The sequence below is a fragment of the Chiloscyllium plagiosum genome, unplaced genomic scaffold, assembly GCF_037043375.1.
Source record: "Chiloscyllium plagiosum isolate Xiang-an unplaced genomic scaffold, Cpla_swu_hap1 HiC_scaffold_3, whole genome shotgun sequence".
Classification (NCBI taxonomy): domain Eukaryota; kingdom Metazoa; phylum Chordata; class Chondrichthyes; order Orectolobiformes; family Hemiscylliidae; genus Chiloscyllium; species Chiloscyllium plagiosum.
Window position 1 is genome coordinate 134,254,113 of NW_028270141.1, and position 23,805 is coordinate 134,277,917.

General features: G+C 42.0%; 1 protein-coding gene across 2 annotated transcripts in view; it reads left to right on the forward strand.

The window, feature by feature from the left end:
* The window catches only part of plb1 (phospholipase B1), a 169,196-nt gene that overhangs the window by 137,906 nt on the left and 7,485 nt on the right, over window positions 1–23,805 (forward strand). For both annotated transcript variants that reach the window (XM_043687220.2, XM_043687221.2), the window contains exons 51-56: window positions 2,844–2,924; window positions 4,029–4,094; window positions 7,761–7,852; window positions 11,083–11,164; window positions 11,714–11,818; window positions 20,988–21,083. In XM_043687220.2, coding sequence (XP_043543155.2) covers window positions 2,844–2,924; window positions 4,029–4,094; window positions 7,761–7,852; window positions 11,083–11,164; window positions 11,714–11,818; window positions 20,988–21,083 — 522 coding nt within the window. The remainder of the gene's footprint in view (window positions 1–2,843; window positions 2,925–4,028; window positions 4,095–7,760; window positions 7,853–11,082; window positions 11,165–11,713; window positions 11,819–20,987; window positions 21,084–23,805) is intronic.

Consider the following 23,805-nt stretch of genomic DNA (forward strand, 5'->3'; position numbering starts at 1 on the left):
AATGACCGGGTATGTCCTGATTCTAACCAGTGGAAAAGGTGGCATTGCAGTAATGTCTAGTAATCCAAACTGATGCTAAGGGGTCATGGCTGCCAATGGATTTGAGTGTCATTACTGCATCTGGAGTATGAAGCCAATTCCAGTGAAAGTGACAGAGCGACTTACACTCATTGTTGTAAAATCCCTTCTGGATCATTAATGTCCTTGGAGAAGGATATCTGCTCTCCCTACCTGGTCTGGCAGACATGTGACATCAGACCCGTGGCAATGAGGCTCTTAACTGGCTCTAAAATAGCCCTAGCAAGTTCAGGGGCAATTAGGGATGAGTAACAACAACTGGTCTAGCAGACAATGCCCACATCTCATTAAAGAGGTTTCTGTCAATTTCTGCCAGCTTGCTAACCATGCCCTGCCCTCCTAACTAGGCTGGCTCTATCCTGGACATAGATATCTTCTACCTCTTTCCAATTTTTGTGGACTCCAGCTATTTTTTCAAGGATGTGTGGTTCACAGTTCACTGGATGAGTCAATTCACCTTATGGCGAATGGTGACACTGAAGGATTCAGTGAGACTGGAGGGCTTGAGTTATACAGAGAGATTGGGATTCTTTTCCCTGGAGCCATAAGAGGCTGAGGGTGATCTTGTAGAGGTTTATAAAATCACCTGATGCACAGATGAGGTGAATAGCAAAAATTTTTTCCCCAGGGTAGGGGATTCCAAAGCTAGGTGAGTAAGTTTGCAGATGACACCAAAATTGGAGGTGTAGTGGACAGCGAAGAGGGTTACCTCCGATTACAACAGGATCTGGACCAGATGGGCCAATGAGCTGAGAAGTGGCAGATGGAGTTTAATTCAGATAAATGCTGCATTTTGGGAAAGCAATTCTTGGCAGGACGTATACACTTAATGGTAAGGTCCTAGGAAGTGTTGCTGAACAAAGAGACCTTGGAGTGCAGGTTCATAGCTTCTTGAAAGTGGAATCGCAGGTAGATAGGATAGTGAAGAAGGCGTTTGGTATGCTTTCCTTTATTGGTCAGAGTATTGAGTACAGGAGTTGGGAGGTCATGTTGCAGCTGTACAGGACATTGGTTAGGCCACTGTTGGAATATTGCGTGCAGTTCTGGTCTCCTTCCTATCGGAAAGATGTTGTGAAACTTTGAAAGGGTTCAGAAAAGATTTACAAGGATCTGAGCTACAGGGAGAGGCTGAACAGGCTGGGGCTGTTTTCCCTGGAGCGTCGGAGGCTGAGGGGTGACCTTATAGAGGTTTACAAAATTATGAGGGGCATGGATAGGATAAATAGACAAAATCTTTTCCCTGGGGTGGGAAAGTCCAGAACTAGAGGGCATAGGTTGAGGGTGAGAGGGAGAAGATATAAAAGAGACCTAAGGGGCAACTTTTTCACGCAGAGGGTGGTACGTGTATGGAATGAGCTGCCAGAGGATGTGGTGGAGGCTGGTATAATTGCAACATTTAAGAGGCATTTGGATGTGTATATGAATAGGAAGGGTTTGGAGGGATATGGGCCAGGTGCTGGCAGGTGGAACTAGATTGGGTTGGGATATCTGGTCGGCATGGACGGGTTGGACTGAAGGGTCTGTTTCCATGCTGTACATCTCTATGACTCTATGAGAAGGAAAAGATTTAAAAGGGACCTGAGAGGCAACGTTTTCACACAGAGGATGATGTGTAAATGGAACAAGCTGAAGTGGTAGAGGCAGGTACAATTACAACATTTAAAAGACATTTTGACAGGTACACGAATAGGAAAGGTTTCGAAGGATATGGGCAAAGGCAGGCAAACGGGACTAGTTTAGTTTAAGAAACCTGGTCAGCATGATCAAGTTGGGCCGAAGGGCCTTTTCTTTGCATTATAACTTTATGATGGTCATACCATTTGGATGTCAAGGGGCAGTTGTTCAATTGTCTTTAGTTGAAGATGGTTATTGCCTGACATGTGTGTGATGGAAATGTTACTTGTCACTTATCAACCCAAGCTTGGACCTTGTCCGGCTTTGCAGCATTTGGACATGGACTACTTCAGTATCTGGGGAGTCATGTGTGCACTTTGTGGCAAACCAGTTAACAATATAATAAAAGCGGCAAGTGTTTGAAATGTTCATGAAAAAGTAACCCAAAACACTCCTTTTGAATAAGCTGGTGTTCTTCTGACTTTTTTTGTAAAAAGTGTCAATCAGACCCCAAATTCAGAACTGAAGTTTTGCATTATTTCACATCTTTTGATCTTGGCCAAATCAATATGTGACCATTGAAACACTTCATCAAAGAAAGGTTACAACTTCATGGAGGGGGAATGAGGGTGGTCCAAGAGGACATAAGGAATATGAGAGGGATTTGGGAGGGCATGGAGAAGTTATGGCATATGATAATGCATGAAGACGGCATCAGGGATGTAATGAGACACAGGAGAGCTTTGTGTTCTGGATAGGTTTGAGAGAGCTAGAAGGTCCAACAGTCTTTAAGACAACTGGTTCCAGACATCTAAGGAAAGTCCAACATGCCTTCGCACCTATCTGCCTGAGGTGCACCTCTGAAGGCAGTTGGGCAGACTCCATTCTGCCTCTGACTCCTCAGAGAGAGCAACAGGATCTCCTATAAAAGAGGTGTCTATTCGATCAAGAGGTATTTTCCCTCCTCAACCTCACTACCTCCTCCATGAATACCCTGCCTGAAGTATCAAGTTTCTGTATGGTGGGTCAGATTGGGACCTGAAAGGAGCCAGAAACTGGTTTCTTCACTGAAAGAATGAAAATGAGGAGACCTGGAACATCATTGGGAATGAAAATCAAAATTTAAATAAAACTCTTCTTTGTTCATTTAGGAAATCAATTTTAAGCAGGACTGGAAAGTAATCACCCTTTTCATTGGAGCCAATGATCTCTGCGAGTACTGTAAGAATAAGGTAGGGCTCTCCATTATGTTTATATCCTGTTTAATGACATATTCTCGTTAATATTTTAAACAGGACATCGAATTTGCAATTTTTGTGAAGATTTGTAGCTCACGTTGAAGTTCAAGTGTCAGTTTTTTCACTGAGCTGGCAGGTTTGTTTCCAGACATTTCATCACCATGCTAGGTAACATCACCAATGAGCCTCTGGTGAAGTGCTGGTGTTCTGTCCCGCTTTCTATTTATGTGTCTTGGTCTCTTAAGGTGGGTGAAATCCTTTCTGGTTCTTTTTCTCAGAGGACCCCATTTACCAACCTTTTAGCCTATTTCTTTACCAAAATTCATGGTTGAGATAGACAGATTTTTAATCAGTAAGTGAACTGAGGGTTATGGGGAAAAAGCAGGAAAGTGGAATTGAGGTTTATCACACATCAGTCATGATCACATCGAATCATGGTGCAGCCTTGGTGGGCTGAATGGCCTACTACTTCGCCTATGTCGTATGGTCTTGATAAAGTCATATCAAGAAAACATATATAGGATTGTTTCAAATATGAGTGAATTCTTTCAACTAATAGCATTAAAAATAATTTAACTGGCCACATATCACAGTTTTGTCTATGGAATCATATTGGACACAAATTACCTGCCATATTTGCCTACAGAACAATAGGAGCCACACTTCAACAATAATTAGATGGCTGCAAAATACTTTGAAATGTGCAAAGAATGTGAGCAGCATTATTTAAATGCAAGTGGACGTGTGATATGTGCCAGAAATTTGTATCCATGAAGTTTTCTGCCTATAACTCTTTGCCAAGCAGATATAAGACTTCAGACCAAGACTGGGGACGGAAAGATTTTATTTGAAATATTTCTCTTTGAAGATTGAAGGGGGAATCTTCTTTATCAGTAACTTTCAGTATAGAACTTATATTGTACATAGAGGCTTCAGTGTGACATCTCCTTGAAAGAAAACAATTTAAACAAACTGTTGAATCTCTGAAGAAAAAAATGCAACAGAGGGCACATATTTCCGTAACAACTTGATTTCCAGGTCCAGATTCATTCTTATCCCCATAACAGGAAGGTAGTAATTCCTTTTATGTTTTTGCAGGAAGTGTATTCTGCAGATAGTTACGTGAAACATATTGAGGAGGCACTGGATATACTTCACCAACAGGTAAAGGGGAAATGAGAGCTGATCCAAGGTCTTTGCTTCTCTCTGAAGTGATTCAGACATGAAAGAATGAGCCTCTTTGACATTTCACCCTCTTGATGCACTTATAGGCAGAGGGAAAATCACAATCATACAAACATGCCAATATGCCACGACACTGTGCCACTGGTACCCTTTAGCTGAAACACAAACATAATGTTCTTTGCAATTTATGATTCAGGACCTAATACTATTTGATAATCTTGTTCAAACGTTTACGTGGCTTCTTTCATGATTTAGATTAGATTAGATTACATTACATTACAGTGTGGAAACAGGCCCTTCGGCCCAACAAGTCCACACCGACCCGCCGAAGCGCAACCCACCCATACCCCTACATTTACCCCTTACCTAACACTATGGGCAATTTAGCATGGCCAATTCACCTGACCTGCACATCTTTGGACTGTGGGAGGAAACCGGAGCACCCGGAGGAAACCCACGCAGACACGGGGAGAACGTGCAAACTCCACACAGTCAGTCGCCTAAGGCGGGAATTGAACCCGGGTCTCAGGCGCTGTGAGGCAGCAGTGCTAACCACTGTGCCACCGTCTATTCTTGTGTTATGGAGCATCTCCTTCTAATCCTGCCACCAGCCCTCCCACCCCACTGACTGTGTTTCTGCTCATACTATCTAAAGAATGTGAGATATTTTTAGCCAGGCCGTTTCAGACATTAGTCCATATGCCAGGAAGGGTTTGAGCAGGTGCTCTGGCTATTGCATGCAGCTCCCAATCCATGTTGGTGTCCAATATGTTAATAGATTCTCGGCAGATAGAACTCTCCGGAGATAATGCTGACAGTACAGAGATAATGCTGACTGAAGCTGTCTCTTCAAGCCTTCTTTTCAGCCATCACCAGTCACTTCAAATAGCAGTGAAAAATGCTTTTGATAACACCTCCTAAACATTACTGGTTGTAGATTATCTAAAGTAAAACGTAGTAAACCCAGTCTAAAGATATTTTTTTCAGTCACTATTAATATACATTAGATGTTACATTCCTAATTCGATGTCAGATCTCCTTGAATAAAAGCAGACACAGCTTTAATTTGTTGCTAAATTCCATTTGACCTTGTTTTGTCCCAGCAAAATAAATATTTTTCTTGCCAATTAAATCTTGTTTGATTCTATTTCTGGAGTGCTTGAGCAATTGTTTACTCCCTGTAAAACCATTTTCGTAGTACAATTTCTTCTTGCACCGCTTGTTTTTTTTCCCCAATAAAATATGTTCTCATTTATAAAGTTTGTTCAAGTACATCACACTGTAACAAATTAGTACGCATAGTGCATCTCAAATCAATTTGGTTACAAACAGTGCACTGCACTCATAACAACAAAGACCAGGAGTGCGGGGTTAATATGTTCCTGTAATGGCTAAAGATAGGACCTAGACTGGAAAACCCTGGTTGTCAAGGAGCATAGAGGTTAGGATTAAGATATCAAGAAGGTTATGGCAAAAAAAACAAGGATTTAATACATCAGAATCCCTAAAGGAGTATAAGAAGGAAGTTAGGAAACCTAAGTGTATGAGAAAGCATTGCAGGTAGAATAAGGGAAACCCCAAAGGCTTTTAAAAATATAATAAGAGCAAGAGTATATCGTGGGCTCATTAGGTGCCATTGAGGTAATCTGTGTGGACCTGTGAGGCATGAACATAGTCTTCATTGAATACTTTGTGTCAGTCTCTACATTGAAAAAGGTTGATGCAGGTATAGACGAAAGGATGGAGAACTGTAAAATATTAGGAGAAATTAACATAAATAGAGACAGAAGGTACAGGCGAGTTTAGCAATCTTGATAATCTGTCGGCCCAGATGAGATATATGCCAGGTTGTTGAGGGAGGCAAGGGAGGAGATTTCAAGGACCCTGACAATAATTGTCACAGGTGAGGTGTCCAGGGACTGGAGGAATGCTAACATTGGCCCATTATTACAAAAGGGAGGAAGAGATAGACCAGCAAATGATAGGCCAGTTAGCTTAACCTTATTGGTGGGGATGTTGTTAGAAAGAATTCTCAAGAACAGAATATATCTGCACTTGGAGAGACAATTATTATTCAGGATAGTCATCATGGATTTGTTGTGGGACGTTGTGTTTCACAAATTTTATCAAATGTTCTCTGAGAAGGTAACCAGGAGTGTTGATGAGGGTAATGCATTTGATGTGATATACGTGGACTTGAGCAAGGGTTTTGATAAGTCCTTCAAGGCAGACTAGTCATGAAAATAAGAGCCCATGGGATGTTAGGCAAATTGGCACAATGTATCCAAAATTGGCAGAGTGGCCAGAAGTGAAGGGTGATGGTAGAAGGATGTTTCTGCGACTGAAAGTTTCTTTCTGGTGGGGTTCTGCAAGACAGCATTGGGGCCTATTCTGTTTGTGGTGGACGTTAATGGTTTAGACTTAAATGTGAGGAGCGATGATAAAGAATGTGCCTGTGACATGAAAATTGGTGGGATGGTAAATAGTGAGGAGGCTAGCTGTAAACTGTAGGAGTTCATCAACAGGCTGGTCAGCTGGGCAGAGCTGTGGCAAATTGAATTCAACCCAGAAAGTGTGAGGAAATGCCCTTAGGGAGAGCTAACAAGGCAAAGGATTGCACTATGAATAGCAGGACCCTGGGAAGCACTGAAAATCTTTAGGAACCTTGGTGTGCATTTCCACAGATCGCTGAAGGTAGCAGGTTAGGTAGATAAGAGAAAGCGAGGACTGCAGGTGCTTGAGATCAGAGTTGAAAGTGTGGTGCTGGAAAAGCACAGCAAGTCAGGCAGCATCCAAGGAGCAGGAGAATCGATGTTTCAGACATATACCCTTCATTAGGAATTCCAGGTGAAGGGCTTTTGCCTGAAACATTCACTCCCCTGCTCTGCGGATGCTGCCTGACTTGCTGTGCTTTTCCAGCACCACACTCTCGAGGTTAGGTAGATAAGGTGGTTATGGGATACTTGCCTTTTTTAGCCAAGGCATAGAATACAAAAGCCGGGACATTATGCTGCAACTGTATAAAATGCTGGTTGGGCCATAACTGGAGTACTGTGTGATATTGTGGTCACTACATTATAAGAAGGATGTGATTGTTGGAGAAGATTCAGAGATTTACCAAGATGCAACCTGGGCTATGAGGAAAGATTGGGGCTGTTTTCTTTGAAGCAGCAACATCTTGGAGGGGACTTGATAGAGGTGTATAAGTTATGAAGGGCACAGATAGGGTGGCTAGGAAGGCACTTCTTTTCATTAGTAAATGGGTCACTGAATGGTGGGTCCAGATTTAAGAGTAGAAGTAGAAAGTATGAGGGTAGGTGTTGAGTAGAAATCAGAGAGTGGTGGGTGTCTGGAACTTACTGCCTGAAAGGATTGCGGAGTCAGAAACTCTTATAATGTTTAAGCAGTGTTTAGATATTCACTTGCATTGCCATAATCTCCAGGGCTGTGGGCAGTTTGCCCCTGCCATGCTGGAAACCAGTAAGAATGCAATAATTTAAGTTTCACAATTCTGATGATGATGATCATGACCTTGGGTTGTGTGGCAATCAGAGTATTAGGCTGGAAGAATCTGTGTATTATGGTTCTAAAATGTATTATTCGTCCTTTGTGTATTTTTCTGCCTTTAATTACTCATTAAAACAGGTACCGAGAGCTTTTATAAATATGGTGCAAATTCTGGAAATGAGTGGTCTTCGAAGACTAAAGAATACAATTGGCTGTGCATTATTACAGAAGTAAGTGGCAACAATTTCTTTCATTTGATTCGAGTACAGTTGAAGCACGGGTGTAAGAATAAAGCATTGAGCAGCTCTGTTATTGACTCACCACAGCCCACACAAAAAAAACAAGAATTCAGGAAATCACTAAGCAACATATCAGCTTTACAATAATATTGCATTGAAAGATTGTTGCAATGAAATGCCTCTATGGGTATATATACTTCAAGACAAGAGAGGATTTGGTTTTCTAATTTTGCACCAAAATTTGTATTAAAGTAAGTTAAAGTGATAAAGAATCCTAAGTAAGATTGAAATAAAACAAGAGAAATTAAGATGAGTTCAGAATGGGAGAGAAGCAAAGATTGAAGAAACTTTCTTACTTTATCTGTGGAACAGAACAAACATCAGATTCCATAATTGATAGTATCCCTTTGCTGAACCATATTCTTTCTTCCTGAACATTATCAGTTGGTCCCATTGCTACTCAATTAGTTTATTGCATTCTGAATACATTTTTGATGTGTTATCTACTTCAGCATCAACAGTCACAGCACTTCACTTTGACTGGATGCCATTCCTTGCAGTGAGTTGGAGATTTGTGGTCAATAGAAATGTTAGGATTATGTCCTGATCTTTAAGAATAGATTATACAACTTTAATACATTACTTGGAGATGCCGGTGTTGGAATGGGGTGTACAAAGTTAAAAATCAAACAATCAAAAATCTATAGTCCAACAGATTTAATTGGAAGCACAGTAGCTTTCGGAGCACTGCTCCTTCATCAGGTGATTGTGGAGGACACAAATCTAAGGCACCGAATTTATAGCTAAAATTTAGTGTGATGTAACTGCCTGTGTGTGTGTGTGTGTGTGTGTGTGTGTAGGAGTATCTGTGTGTGTGTGTGTGTGTATAGTGCAATGACGGCCACCTGTAAAGTGACATGAACCCAAGGTCCCGGTTGAGGCCCTCCCTATGGGTACCGAACTTAGCTATCAGCCTCTGCTCGGCCACTTTTCGCCCCACCCCAGACACTTTTTAGATTAGAATCAATCTAAGCATCATGGCATAGACAGAGAACACAGGGGGCTAACACCTTCAACACAGTGGGCGGCACGGTGGCACAGTGGTTAGCACTGCTGCCTCACAGCGCCAGAGACCTGGGTTCAATTCCCGCCTCAGGCGACTGACTGTGTGGAGTTTGCACGTTCTCCCCGTGTCTGCATGGGTTTCCTCTGGGTGCTCCGGTTTCCTCCCACAGTCCAAAGACGTGCAGGTCAGGTGAATTGGTCATGCTAAATTGCCCGTAGTGTTAGGTAAGGGTAAATGTAGGGGTATGGGTGGGTTGCACTTCGGCGGGGCGTTGCGGACTTGTTGGGCCGAAGGGCCTATTTCCACACTGTAAGTGATCTAATCTGATCTGATCTAATCTAATCTAATATTGTCTAGCTAACACCCATTGTTACAGCTAAGCTGAGAATGCAACTTTTTAAAAAAAGGTTTTGTGATTTACACATGAAAAAAGTGAAACTATCATGATATTCGAACAGATGAAAGACTCAACAGACAATCAAGGTATTTTTCAATGTATAATTTCAGTTACACCACACTGTAAATTTTTGCTATAAATTCTGTGCCTTAGATTTGTGCCCTCTACAATCAGGTAAAAACAATGAGCTGCAGATGCTGGAAACCAGATCCTGGAAAAGTGGTGCTTGAAAAGCACAGCAGTTCAGGCAGCATCCGATGAGCAGTAAAATCGCGTTTAGGGCAAAAGCTATTCCTGATGAAGGGCTTTTGCCTGAAACATCGATTTTACTGCTCATCGGATGCTGCCTGAACTGCTGTGATTTTCCAGCACCACTAATCCAGCCCTCTACAATCACCTGATGAAGGAGCGGCGCTCAGAAAGCTAGTGTGCTTCCAATTAAACCGGTTGGACTATAACCTGGTGTTGTGTGATTTTTAACTTAATACATTACAGTAGATAAAGTTTAAAAACTCCCTCATTCCCTCACCAGCACTGTTGGAGCTCTTTGACAAGGCCTTTGACAAAGTTCTGCATGGTAGACTAGTTAGTAAAGTTAGATCTCATGGAATCCAGGGGGACCTTGCTAATTTGATATGAATTTGGTTGCAAGGTAGGAGACAGAGGGTGTTGGTAGAGGGTTCTTGTTCAGACTAGATGCTTGTGACCAGCAATATTCCGCAAGAATCGGTGCGGAGTCCACTATTGCTAGCCATTTATATAAATGATTTGGATTAGAATGTAGGAAGTATGGTTAGTATGCTTGCTAATTACACTAAAATTGGTGGTAGAGTGGACAAGAAAGAAGGCTATCTAAGTGTACAACAGGATCTTGATCAACTGGGCCAGTGGGCCAAGGAATGGCAGATGGAGTTTAATTTAGATAAATATGAGGTGTTACATTTTGATAAGACAACCAGGGCAGGACTTATACAGTTAATGGGGTGCCCTGGGGAATATCGTTGAACAAAGAGACCTAGAGGTGCAGGTATGAAGTTTCTTGAAAGTGGCATCACAGGTAGACAGGGAGGTGAAGAAGACATTTGGCATGCTGGCCGTCACTGGATACAGGAGTTGGGATGTCATGTTACAGCCATACATGACATTGGTAAGGCCACATTTGGAGTACTGCATACAATTCTGGTTGCCCTGCAAAAGGAAGGATGTTATTAAACTGGAAAGGGTGCGAAAAAAGAATTACAACAATGTTACTGAGACTGGAGGGTTTGAGTAATAAGGAGAGGCTGGAATGGCTGGGGCTTCTTTTCCTGAAGCATAGGAGGCTAATGGGTGACCTTATAGAGGTTTATATTGTGGAGCACAGATAAGGTAAATAGCAAAGTACTTTTTTCTAGGGTAGTAGAATTCAAAACTAGAGGGCATAGGTTTAAAAGGTGAGAGGGAAAGATTTAAAAGGAACCCGAGGGGCAACTTTTTTACACAGAGACTAATGCATGGCTGGAACAGACTGCCAGAAGAAGTGATGGAGGCTGGTACAATTACAACATCTAAAATACATTTGGACAGGTACATTGATAGGAAAGGTTTAGAGGGATATGGGCCAAATACAGGCAAATAGGACTCGTTCAGTTTAGGAAATCTAGTCGTCATGGACAAGTTGGGCTGAAAGGTCTGTTTCTGTGCTATATGACTCTATGACTGTCTACTGTTTTCCGAAAAATATTTATTTGTTTCTGTGTTGTTGTTTGTTTTACACAGACATATTTGTCCTTGCTTTTTAAACCCAAGAGAAAATTCTTCTGAGTTACATGAGATTATGAGAGTTAACAAAGACTATCAGGTCTGTGCATGTTTTTGGTAATATTTAAATTAGTAGCAGAAGGTCCTTATTTAACTTTTTTATCAAACTTTGTAGATTTGCAATGTGGGTATTAATATAACTAGCTGCTACATAAGCCATTTTTTTGAAATGTAACCTGTTTAATTAGAATTTTGTGTTTCTTCTTCAGTTTTAGAATTTTCAAAGGGCACATAATGGTTTGACAGTAAAATGCTCACAGTCTATTCCCAAGTATCAGCTACTATGGCTGGAAAGGCAACACTGTCAGATTCTAACTTGAGAACTCTGGTTGTAACAGGACATAACAGGGACAAATGGGGAAAAAGAACTTACTTCTGTGTTAAAACTTAAAAAGGGAGGTTAGCATTCAGCCTATTCAACCACAGTTCTTGCTTCTCTGGGAATTAATGAGGTGGTGTCTGGATTGAAGTTAAAAATAACCTGGGTCTAGTATTCTTTCAATTATTTTTATTCAAGTGATAAGAGAAGTGCTGCATCAATTATTCCTTTGCTAAATAATGTGAACTACCATTTATTTTCTTTATTCAGACCAAATTGACTGCATTAATTTATAGTGGAAAATATGACACGAATGAAGAGTTCACCGTTGTGTTGCAGCCCTATTTTACAAACACAATTGTTCCATTAAACAGTGTAAGTTTAATTTTATTGGTTTTACTTTATCACATTGGCCTGGAGTTATGAATTTTGACAATAGTCATCGATCCCTGTGTCATTCTGGGTGCAGGTTTTATGTTATGCTCAAGTTCCTGCGTAAAGCATTCCTACATTGCAACAGGGTTCACTCTTGCATTGGCTGTAATGTATTTGGGGGGGGGGGGTGGAATCTTAAGGTCATGACAGACTCCATTTGAAATGCAAATCCTTTTTCTTTCTGGGCCGATTGCACTGCTTCACCTCAGCTCTGTGGCGCAATTGGTCAATGTGTGTAGCTGTTAACCAAAAGATTGGCAGTTTGAGATTGCCCAGGGCAATGTTTACACTGACTTTACCCTCTCAGCATTTATGGGCTGATGTGGTAGTGTGCTTACCTCTGAGCGAGGAGGCTTGGATTCCAGTCCTACTTGCACCACAGGTATACAATAAGTTTTCAAAACAAGTTAATTAGAAAATATCAGAACAATCCCAGGAATTTATTGCTTTTGGAAATAATGATTTAATATCATATGCTTCTTCTCACTGTGCAAAAGAGTTTTTGGTACAATTTGAGATGTGACAGACAGCAGCAGCTTTTTTCGGTCATTTTGCCTGTTATGACCCGGACATTGCAAATTGATAGATGTGCATTTCTCCGCAGCTTTTAAATGGATTGGTCCACCACTGCCTGATGATGTTCAGGAGATCAATAGATGGGATCCCTAAAAATCTACAACCTTTTCATACCTTCTATAAATTCTTCAACAGTGACCAGACAGTCCAAAATTTAGACTAGGACACCTGATTCTGTCCTTAGAGGCTATTTAAATAGAATAGAATAGCTTTTGTCACATGCACTCAAATGAGTGCAGTGAAAAGTGTGTAATGTCATACCTCAGTGCCACCTTAAGTACAGGGCACCTAGGTTCAGATACTTTAAGTGTTGTCATGGAATTGAAATAATAAAAAGAAAGATTTGCATGGGAATACAGAGTTTAAAAGTCCTGGATGAGAATAAAGAGTGTCTATAAAGTACTCAAGTTATAGTCCTCATAGTCCTTTTCCAACATCGGTCCATGCCAATTGGGTTTCAGAACACAAGGCCATGCTGTCTCCATGCGCTCGCCTCCATACAGGACTCGCTCTGCTATTGCTGTTAGACTCAGCCCATGCTTGCTCTGCTCCCGCCTGGGCTCCGGCCATGACTCCTCTCCCTTTCTCCTGCCTCCATTATCCAGGTAGGGTAGGGTTGTTAAAGAAGTTAGGGGGGAGAGGGCTTGAGGAAAAACTGCTGCAAAGAGACAAAAAAAAGAAAGAGAAAGAAAAGGAACTGGCAATTGGAGAGTCTTATTCTGCTGCCATCTTGAATATTCCTATTCAACTTCAGGCAAAAAAGAGATTGTGGCTCCAAATGTGTCTCTTTCATAAAGGAGAATGATCTCAGTATTTCTGATGAAGTAACAAAAAGGGGCGAGCAGTGCATTGAGATATGTATGTTTAAGCTACTGTCTAATTCCTTTTTAAAAATAATTAAGAATTCTGCTAACCAACATAAATTAAGAACCAGAAATGGGTTGGTACATTCTTTAATGTCTGACATTCTGTGACGAACAAGGCAATATATTATACCCTGGACCACAATCATGCTATCTGAAACCCAATCGGTAAATCTCTTGTCGTTAGCAATTGTTTCTGCTGCGAGTGAGTTAATGTTAGTAAGCTTGACAGTTGCTTGTGAAGTTTTAAAAAAAACTACAAAAACCCCTATAAGTTATCAGCTATTTACAGCCCTATGTCTGCCAACCATGATGCTATTTTAAACTAATCCCATCTACCTAAACATAGTTCTTATCCCTCTGTCCCCTGCTTGTTCATCTGTCTGTCCAAATGCCTCCTAAGGTGGATAGCCAAGTCTTTTTTCTAGGGTGGGGGAATCTCAAATTAGAGGGCATAGGTTAAATGTAAGAGGGAAAAGATTTTAGAAAGGACCTGAGAGTTAATTTTTTCATGCATAGGGTGGTGCATGTATGGAACGAGTGCCAGGGGAAGTGGTGAGGTTGGGACAATTGCAACATTTAAAAGGCATCTGAATGGGTATATGAATATGAAAGGTTTAGAGGGATATGGCCCAAATGTTGGAAAATTGGACTAGATCAAATAGGAAAGTTGGCACGTCTGATTGGTGCAGACAAGTTGGACTGAAGGGTCTGTTTCTGTGCTGTATGACTCTATGACACTAAAACTGTGCTATCATATCAGGTTCTACTACCTCCCCTGAGAGTGCATTCCAGACACCTACCACCCTCTGTGTAAAACACCTTTTCTTTGCACATCTCCTTTAACCTCTTACCTCAAGCTTATGCCTGCTCGTATATGATATTTCCTAGGAAAAAGACTCAATGTGCACCTTACCTATGCTACTAATAATTTTATTATTTTTATCAAGCTGTCCTTCAGCCCCTGATGTTCTAGCAAGAAAAATCTAGGTTTTTTTCAACCTCTCCTTATAGCGAATACACTGTAATCCAGGCAACATGCTGGTGAATCTCTTCTGCACGCTTTGGAAAAAGCCACGACATCCACCTATAGTGCAGTGTCCAGAACTGAGCACAATACTCTGAATATAGCCTGAGCAAAGTCATATATAGTTGCAACACGATTTGCCAACATTTAGACTCATTGTCTCTACAGGTGAAGGCAAGCATGCCATACGCCGCCTTTACCATCTTGTCAATTGTGTTACTATTTTCAGGGAGCTACGGACTTGGACCCAAGATCCCTCTGTATATCAATGCTCCTAAGGGTCTGGCCATTTACAGTATACAGCATTCCTCTTCCACTTTACCTTCTAAAATGCATTACCTCACTCTTGTTTTGATTAAACTCCATCTGCCATTTCTCTGCCCAACTTTCCAGCTGATCTATATCCTGCTGCATCCTTTAGTATCCTTCCTTACTATCCACAACTCCACCAATCCAAACTTACTAAACAGACTACCTACATTTTCATCCAAATTATTTATATATATTACAAACAACAGAGATGTAAGCACTGATCATTGCAGAACACACTGGTCATAGATCTCCATTTAGAAAAACACCCCTCCACAACTACCTCTGTCTTCTATGGCCAAGCCAATTTTGTATCCAACTTGCCAACTCACCATGGATTCCAAACAATTTGGTCTTCAGGACCAGCTTACCGTGAGGGACCTTATTAAATGCTTTAATAAAGTCCATGGAGACATCCATTGCCTCCCCTCATCAATCATCAATGTCATTTCCTCAAAAAACTCAATCACGTTGTGCAACAAAACTTCAGCTGCATAAAGCCATGCTGACTAATAAGTCTATTCTTCTCTACACACAAGTAAATCCTACCTAAAGATCTTCTCCAATAGTTTCCCTAAACACTGATGAATGGCCATCTGGCCTGTAATTTCCTGGGTTATCCCTGTCGCCCTTCTGGGATTCACCTGTGGCTGAAGATGATACAAAGATCTCTGTTAAGGCCCTAGCAATCTCTTGCCTTGCCTCCTTCAGTATCCTGGGAGGCCCTGGAGACTCACCTACCTTAATGTTTTTCAAGATACCTAACACCACCTTCTCCTCCATATTGATATACCCCAGAGTCAACAAACCCCTCTCTAAATTTACCATCCCTAGTACTCTCTCGCTCCTAATATACATACAAAATACCTCCAGATTCTCCTTAATCCTATTTGCCTAGGACATGACCCAGTCTGGACCTCCTAATTTCTTTTAAGTTTTTAAAGTTATTTTCTTCTTTCTTTATACACCTCAAAGGCCTTGTTTGATTTCAGTGTCTGAACCCTTACATATGCTTCTTTTTTCTTTTTGACTCATCTTTTAATACCTCTTGTTATCCAAAGTTCCCAAAGCTTGGCAACCATCCCACAAAAACATGCTGATCCTGAATTCTGGTCAACTAGCTTTTAGAATACTCCCACATGTTAGATGCAAATTTACCTTCAAACAACCATCCCTGATCCAATTTTACCAGTTTCTACCTAAATACTGTTGTAATTAGTCTTCCGTATTTTAGCACTTTCACCTGAGAATCAATAGACAATACACAATAGGTGCAGGAGTAGGCCATTCAGCCCTTCGAGCATGCACTGCCATTCAACATGATCATGGCTGATCATTCCTAATCAGTATCCTGTTCCTGCCTTATCTCCATAACCCTTGATTCCACTATCATTGAGAGCTCTATCCAACTCTTTCTTAAATGAATCCAGAGACTGGGCCTCCACTGCCCTCTGGGGCAGAGCATTCCACACAGCCACCACTCTCTGGGTGAAGAAGTTTCTCCTCATCTCTGTCCTAAATGGTCTATCCCGTATTTTTAAGCTGTGTCCTCTGGTTCGGCACTCACCCATCAGCGGAAACATGTTTCCTGCTGCCAGAGTGTCCAATCCTTTCATAATCTTATACGTCTCAATCAGATCCCCTCTCTGTCTTCTAAACTCAAGGGTATACAAGCCCAGTCGCTTCAGTCTTTCAGTGTAAGGTAATCCCGCCATTCCAGGAATTGACCTCGTGAACCTACGCTGCACTCCCTCAATAGCCAGAATGTCTATCCTCAAATTTGGAGACCAGAACTGCATGCAGTACTCCAGGTGTGGTCTCACCAGGGCCCTGTACAGCTGCAGAAGCACCTCTTTGCTTCTATACTCAATTCCTCTTGTTATGAAGGCCAGCATGCTATTAGCCTTCTTCACTACCTGCTGTACCTGCATGCTGGCCTTCATTGACTGGTGTACAAGAACACCCAGATCTCTCTGTACTGCCCCTTTACCTAAATTGATTCCATTGAGGTAGTAATCTGCCTTCCTGTTCTTGCCACCAAAGTGGATAACCATACATTTATCCACATTAAACTGCATCTGCCATGCATCTGACCACTCACCTAACTTGTCCAGGTCACCCTGTAATCTCCTAACATCCTCATCACATTTCACCCTGCCACCCAGCTTTGTATCATCAGCAAATTTGCTAATGTTATTGCTGATACCATCTTCTATATCATTAACATATATTGTAAAAAGCTGCGGTCCCAGCACGGATCCCTGCGGTACTCCACTGGTCACTGCCTGCCATTCCGAAATGGAGCCGTTTATCACTACCCTTTGTTTCCTATCAGCCAATCAATTTTCAATCCAATCTAGTACTTTGCCCCCAATACCATGCGCCCTAATTTTACTCACTAACCTCCTGTGTGGGACTTTATCAAAAGCTTTCTGAAAGTCCAGGTACACTACATCTACTGGATCTCCCTCATCCATCTTCAGAGTTACATCCTCAAAAAATTCAAGAAGATTAGTCAAGCATGATTTCCCCTTCATAAATCCATGCTGACTCTGTCCTATCCTGTTACTACTATCCAGATGTGCCATAATTTCATCCTTTATAATAGACTCCAGCATCTTTCCCACCACTGAGGTCAGACTAACTGGTCTATAATTTCCTGCTTTCTCTCTCCCACCTTTCTTTAAAAAGTGGTATAACATTAGCCACCCTCCAATCCTCAGGAACCGATCCCGAATCTATCGAACTCTGGAAAATAATCACCAACGCATCCACGATTTCCCGAGCCACCTCCTTCAGTACCCTGGGATGCAGACCATCAGGCCCCGGAGACTTATCAACCTTCAGACCTAACAGTCTCTCCAACACCAAATCCTGGCAAATATAAATTCCCTTAAGTTCAGGTCCTTCAGCCACTGTTACCTCAGGGAGATTGCTTGTGTCTTCCCCAGTGAACACAGATCTGAAGTACCCATTTAATTCTGCTGCCATTTCTTTGTTCCCCATAATATATTCCACTGTTTCTGTCTTCAAGGTCCCAATTTTTGTCCTAACCATTTTTTTGCCTTGCACATACCTAAAAAAGCTTTTACTATCCTCCTTAATATTCTTGGCCAGTTTACCTTCGTACCTCATTTTTCCTCTGCGTATTTCCTTCTTAGTAATCCTCTGTTGTTCTTTAAAAGCTTCCCAGTCCTCAGCTTTCCCACTTATCTTTGCTATGTTATACTTTTTCTCTTTTAGCTTTATATGTTTCTTAACTTCCCTCGTCAGCCACGGCCGCCCATGCCTCCTCCTGGGATCTTTCTTCCTTTTAGGAATGAACTGATCCTGCAACTTCTACATTATACACAGAAATATCCGCTATTGTTCCTCCACGGTCATCCCTGCTAAGGTATTGCACCATTGAACTTTGGCCAGCTCCTCCCTCATAGCTCCATAGTTCCCTTTATTCAACAGAAGTACTGTCACTTCCGACTGTACCCTCTCCCTCTCAAATTGCAGATTGAAGCTTAATGTATTATGGTCACTACTTCCCAATGGCTCCTTCACTTCGAGGTCTCTGACCAATTCTGGTTCGTTACACAATACCAGATCCAGAATTGCCTTCTTCCTGGTCGGCTCCAGCACTAGCTGCTCTAAGAATCCATCTCTGAGGCACTCCACAAAGTCTCTTTCTTGAGGTCCAATACCATCCTGATTCTCCCAGTCTACCTGCATGTTGAAATCCCCCATAACAACTGTAGTAACATCTTTACAACAGGCCAATTTCAGCTCCTGATTTAACTTACATCCGACATCCAGACTACTGTTTGGGGGCCTGTAGATGACTCCCAAGAGGGTCTTTTTACCCTTAGTATTTCGCAGCTCTATCCACACTGACTCTACATCCCTTGACTCTAGGTCCCCCCGTACAAGGGACTGAATATCCTCCCTTACCAACAAGGCCACCCCACCCCCTCTACCCGTCAGTCTGTCCTTACGATAGCACGTGTAGCCTTGAATATTCATTTCCCAGACCCTGTCCGCTTGAAACCACGTCTCAGTTATCCCCACAATATCGTATCTGCCAATTTCCAAAAGAGCCTCAAGCTCATCCATCTTTTGTCTAATGCTTCGTGCATTCATGTATAGTATTTTTAATTTGTTACTACTCTCACCCTTCCCATCAACCCCTATTTCACTCAACCTTACAGCATGATCCCTTTCTGAGTTTTCTGCCTCGTTGATACAGTTGTCTTTCTTGACTTCTCTTGTTCTAACTTTCCCTTCAATTTCCTTTTTAAACATCCAGTTTGTCCCCTCCCCCCTGCTACTTAGTTTAAATGTCGCGGTGCTGCAGTAGAAAACCTGCCTGCCAGAATACTGGTCCCTAACCTATTCCGGTGTAAACCGTCTCTCTTGTAGAATTTATGCTGACCACAAAATATACCCCAGTGATCCAAGAACTTAAATCCTTGCTTCCTGCACCAGTTCCCCAACCACACATTCAAGTCCATTATCTCCCTGTTTCTGGCCACATTAGCCTGAGGAACTGGAAGCAAACCGGAGATAACCACCTTGGACGCCCTGCCTTTCAGCCTTCTTCCTAGTTCTCCGAAGTCCCGCTGTAGTATGTTCCTCCTCTTCTTCCCGACATCATTTGTGCCAACATGTACCACCACCTTTGGCTTTTCACCCTCGTCCTTGAAGATTTCCTGCACTCTGTCCGCGATGTCTTTCACCCTGGCACCAGGAAGGCAACACACCATCCTTAAATCCCGTCTGCTGCCACAAAAACCCCGGTCAGTTCCTCTCATGCTGGAGTCCCCTATTACCACGGCTCTGTGCGATGTCCGACTCTTCCGCTCTGCCTCTGCGCCAACTTTTGATTGACAGACCTGGCCGCCTTGCGAACTGGCAGTGTCATCAGTCTCTACTGTTTCCAAAAGCTTCAACTTGTTCCTGACAGGTACTTCTCCCGGGGTCTCTTACACCTGTCTCCTCTCTGCCTTCCTCATCGTCTGCTCTCTTCTGCTCTCTTCTGGCATGATTGGTGTAATAACCTCGCTGAAGGTCTTGTCCAGAAAGATCTCGTTCTCTCGAATGAGCCTAAGGTCCTCGAGTTCTTTCATCAGCGCTGCAATATGCTCGGTCAATAGCTGAATGTGCACACACTTTCCACACATATACGAGCCAGACACACCAGAGTCGTTGACCTCCCACATCAAGCATGTAGCGCACTGAACCAGCTGGGCAGTCATGTCTTCACCCTCTTCAGCTGTGGCGTAATCACTTCACTCAACCTCCTTGTCAAAGATTCCTGAGCTGAAGCCTCACTCTTTGATCCAAACTTCCTTTGACCCTCTTTTTGTGGCAAGTCTGTGGACTCTTAATTTCGGTTAGAGGAGGAGGGAGGGAGGGAGACCCTACTTTGTAGGACCTGGGGTTTAGAACTCAGCCCCTCTAATAGCAATCACTTACCTTCCCGACCGGCTTTGCGCTCCGCCTGAACTTCCGCCCAGCTCCCGCCGCTCTCAGTCTTGTCCTTTTCCATCACTACCTTAAAACTTATGGAATTATGATCACTGTTCCCAAAATGCTCCCCAACTGAAACTTCAACCACCTGGCCAAGCTAATGCCCCAATACATGGTCTAATCTGCCTCCTTCCCTAGGTGGACTATCTACATATGGATTCAAGAGTCCATCCTGATTGCATCTAACAAATTCTGCCCCATCTAAGCCCCTTGCACTAATGGAATCCCAGTGAAAATTGGGGAACTGACTACAATAATGCTGTTGTTTTTATACCTTTCCATGATCTGCTTACATACTGTTCCTCTCTTTCCTGCTGGCTATTAGCAAACTTATAGTATAACCTCATCATAGTGATTGCACCTTTCTTATTTCTATTTTCTACCCACGTGGCTTTGCTGGATCAGTCCTCCAAGATATCTCTCTTAGTACAACTGTGACGTTTTCCTTAATCAGTAATACAACTCCCACATCCCTTTTACAACCCTCTCTATAAACACTGAAGCATCTAAACCCTGGAACATTGTGCTGTCCTTCTCTCAACCAAAATCGTCCTATGTACTAATCCTGGCTCTAATCTCATCTGCATTACCTGTTACTCATTGCGTTAAAATAAATACATTTCAGACCACTAGAACTGCCATGTTCATTAACCAGGTCCTGCCTGTTTTTCTATTAAACTTACTTGACCTAGCACTTTCTTCTCATCAAACGCTCCACATATTAACCTAATATAACCCCCACCAATGACATACATTATATATTTTTAGTTCAGTAGAAAACTACTTTGTTTTGAACAATGTCCTCTGTTTTTTTCAGATTGGCCATCCAGACCTGAGCTTCTTTTCAGTCGATTGCTTCCATTTAAGTGAACGAGGACAAGCTGAGATGGCAATTGGCTTGTGGAACAATATGGTATTGCTTCCTCCTTAAATGTCAATAATCTCATTAAGCACGTTGTTCAGTGGTGGTGACTTGAGTTTTGTACCGCATCCAATTCAGTCTCTCAAAAATGACCACCCAATTTTCACCACTTCTTGATCAGCTACTGAAGCCTGAGATCTTGTTAATGAAAATGAAAGCCCAGCATTTTCTCCAGAAGTGCACAACAGAGATTCATTTCTCTCCCTGTAGGCGGCAGAATTGTTATGTATGGACTAACATGCTGAAAATAGTTGTCAGAGCAAATTAAAACTTATTGGCATACACTTCAAGAGGGATAGAATTGAAAAGCAGACAAATTCTGTTAAACATGCAACGAATGTTACTTAGACCTTGAGAACTGGCGAAAATCACTTAGTTCCGGGGCAGTTAGGGATTGACAACTAAGGGTCAGTTAGTGCAATCAGCTGGGGATCCAGGGTCTGCGATGCAGAGTGATGCCAACAGTGAGGGTTCAATTCCTGCACTAGGTGAAGTTACTACAAAGGCCCTTCCTTCTTAATGTCTACCCTCGAGGCGACCCTCAAGTGAAATCACCACCAGTTGTAACAGATCAGACTATGGTGATTTCCCATTTTTAAAAATTAGGAATTGGCAACAAATGCTGGCCTTGTCAGTGATGCCCACGCCTCATGAAAGAACAAATAACTGTTCTTGTTACCATTTCATGAAAGCAAATTGAAGCACGAGAGAGGGTGCAAACAATTTGCTAGACCATTACCAGAAGAGAAGGGCCATACCTATCAGGAAAGATTGAGCAGACTGGCCCTTTTTTTCCTAGATAAGAGAAGACTTGAGGGGTGACATGATAGAAGTCTTGAATATTATTAAAATTCTTGGTAGCACAAGTTTCTACTTGTGGAGAGACCAGAATTAGGAGCCATTATACTAACAAAATCAATAGGAAATTCAGAAGAAACCGCTCAATTTAGCTACTGGCTGGAATATGAACTCACTGTTTCATGGAGTTGTTGAGCAGCATACACACATTTTAAGCATAAGCACATCAGATAGGAATAGGTTATATTTTTTAGAGTTACATAAAATAGGTTGAAGAAGGCTCATGTGAAGCACACACCATGACCTGAATGGCCTTTCTCTATACTATTAAATTTTGTAATAACTTGTAATTCAATAATTTTGATATTTCTGTTTGGACATGGCATTACCAATGGGAAAAAAAATACTTTGAGTGAGATTTTTCCCATCAGTGATAAAGAGGAAGAAAATAAATTTTGAGGGTAAACTAATAGACCTGGGTTCAATTCCAACTTTGGGTGTGTGTCTGTGTGGCGCTTGTACATTCTCCCCATGCATAGTGGGCTTCCTCCCGCAGTCCAAAAATGTGTAGGTGAGGTGGATTGGCCATGCTAAATTGCCCATTGTGATGTGCAGGCTAGGTGGGTGAGACATGGGGAATGTGTGGTTACAGGGAGGGGGTGGGTCTGAGTTGGATATTCTTTAGAGGGTTGGTGTCTGTGGGGATTCTCTGAATATTTTCTTGTGATATTTAGATGCAGTAATCAATGCCTTAGTAAACTGAGAAACAATATACTCAAAAGCCTTTAAAATCTATTAGCGTCCTTGATCACGAAGAACCACATTTTTAGGGGCTGCACAGTGGCTCAGTGGTTAGCACTGCTGCCTCGCAGTGCCAGGTACCAGGGTTCGATTCCAGCCTCGGGTGACTGTACACGTGGAGTTTGCACATTCTCCCTGTGTCTGTGTGGGTTTCTCCGGGTGCTCCAGTTTCCTCCCACAGTCCAAAGATGTTTGGGTCAGGTGAATTGGCCATGCTAAGTTGCCCATAGTGATGGATGCATTAGTAGGGAGCAGGTGAATGGGTCTGTTGGGTTACTCTTTGGAAGGTCGGTGTGGACTTGTTGGGCCGAAGGGCCTGTTTCCGCACTGTAGGGAATCTAATCTAATAACATATCAGAAAAAGCTTCTTTATGTATAAAGAAAAAGAAAATGAGTCGCCAAAATGAACAATGGCTCCTTAAAAAATGAGGCTGGAGAAATGGCAGAGGATTTGATTAGATACATTGCATCGGTCTTCACAATAGAGGACATTAATAGCATTCCAAAAATACTAAATAATCAAGGAATAAAATGCGGAGAGGAACTAAATACAATAACTAACATTAGAGAAAATCTACTAGGGAAACTAATTGGGCTAAAGGCTGATAGTTCCCTGAACTTAATGGGACACATCCTTGAACAGTAAAAGAAGTATCTACAGAGATAGTGGATGCACTGATAGTAATTTTCCAACAATCTTTACATTCTGGAAAAGTCCCTGAGGATCAGATAACTGTCAGTGTAACGCATTTATTCAAAAAGAGAAGGAGGCAGCCAGTGACGATCACTGGGGAAACATTAGAGTCCTCTATACAGGATGTAATAGCAGAGCGATTAGAAAAACATATTAAGATTAATGATTTGGAGATGCCGGTGTTGGACTGGGGTGTACAAAGTTAAAAATCATACAACACCAGGTTATAGTCCAACAGGTTTAATTGGAAGCACACTAGCTTTCGGAGTGACGCTCCTTCATCAGGTGATTGTGGAGGGCTCGATCGTAACACAGAATTTATAGCAAAAATTTGCAGTGTGATGTAACTGAAATTATACATTGAAAAATTGATTGTCTGTTAAGCCTTTCATCTGTTAGAATACAGTGATAGTTTCACTT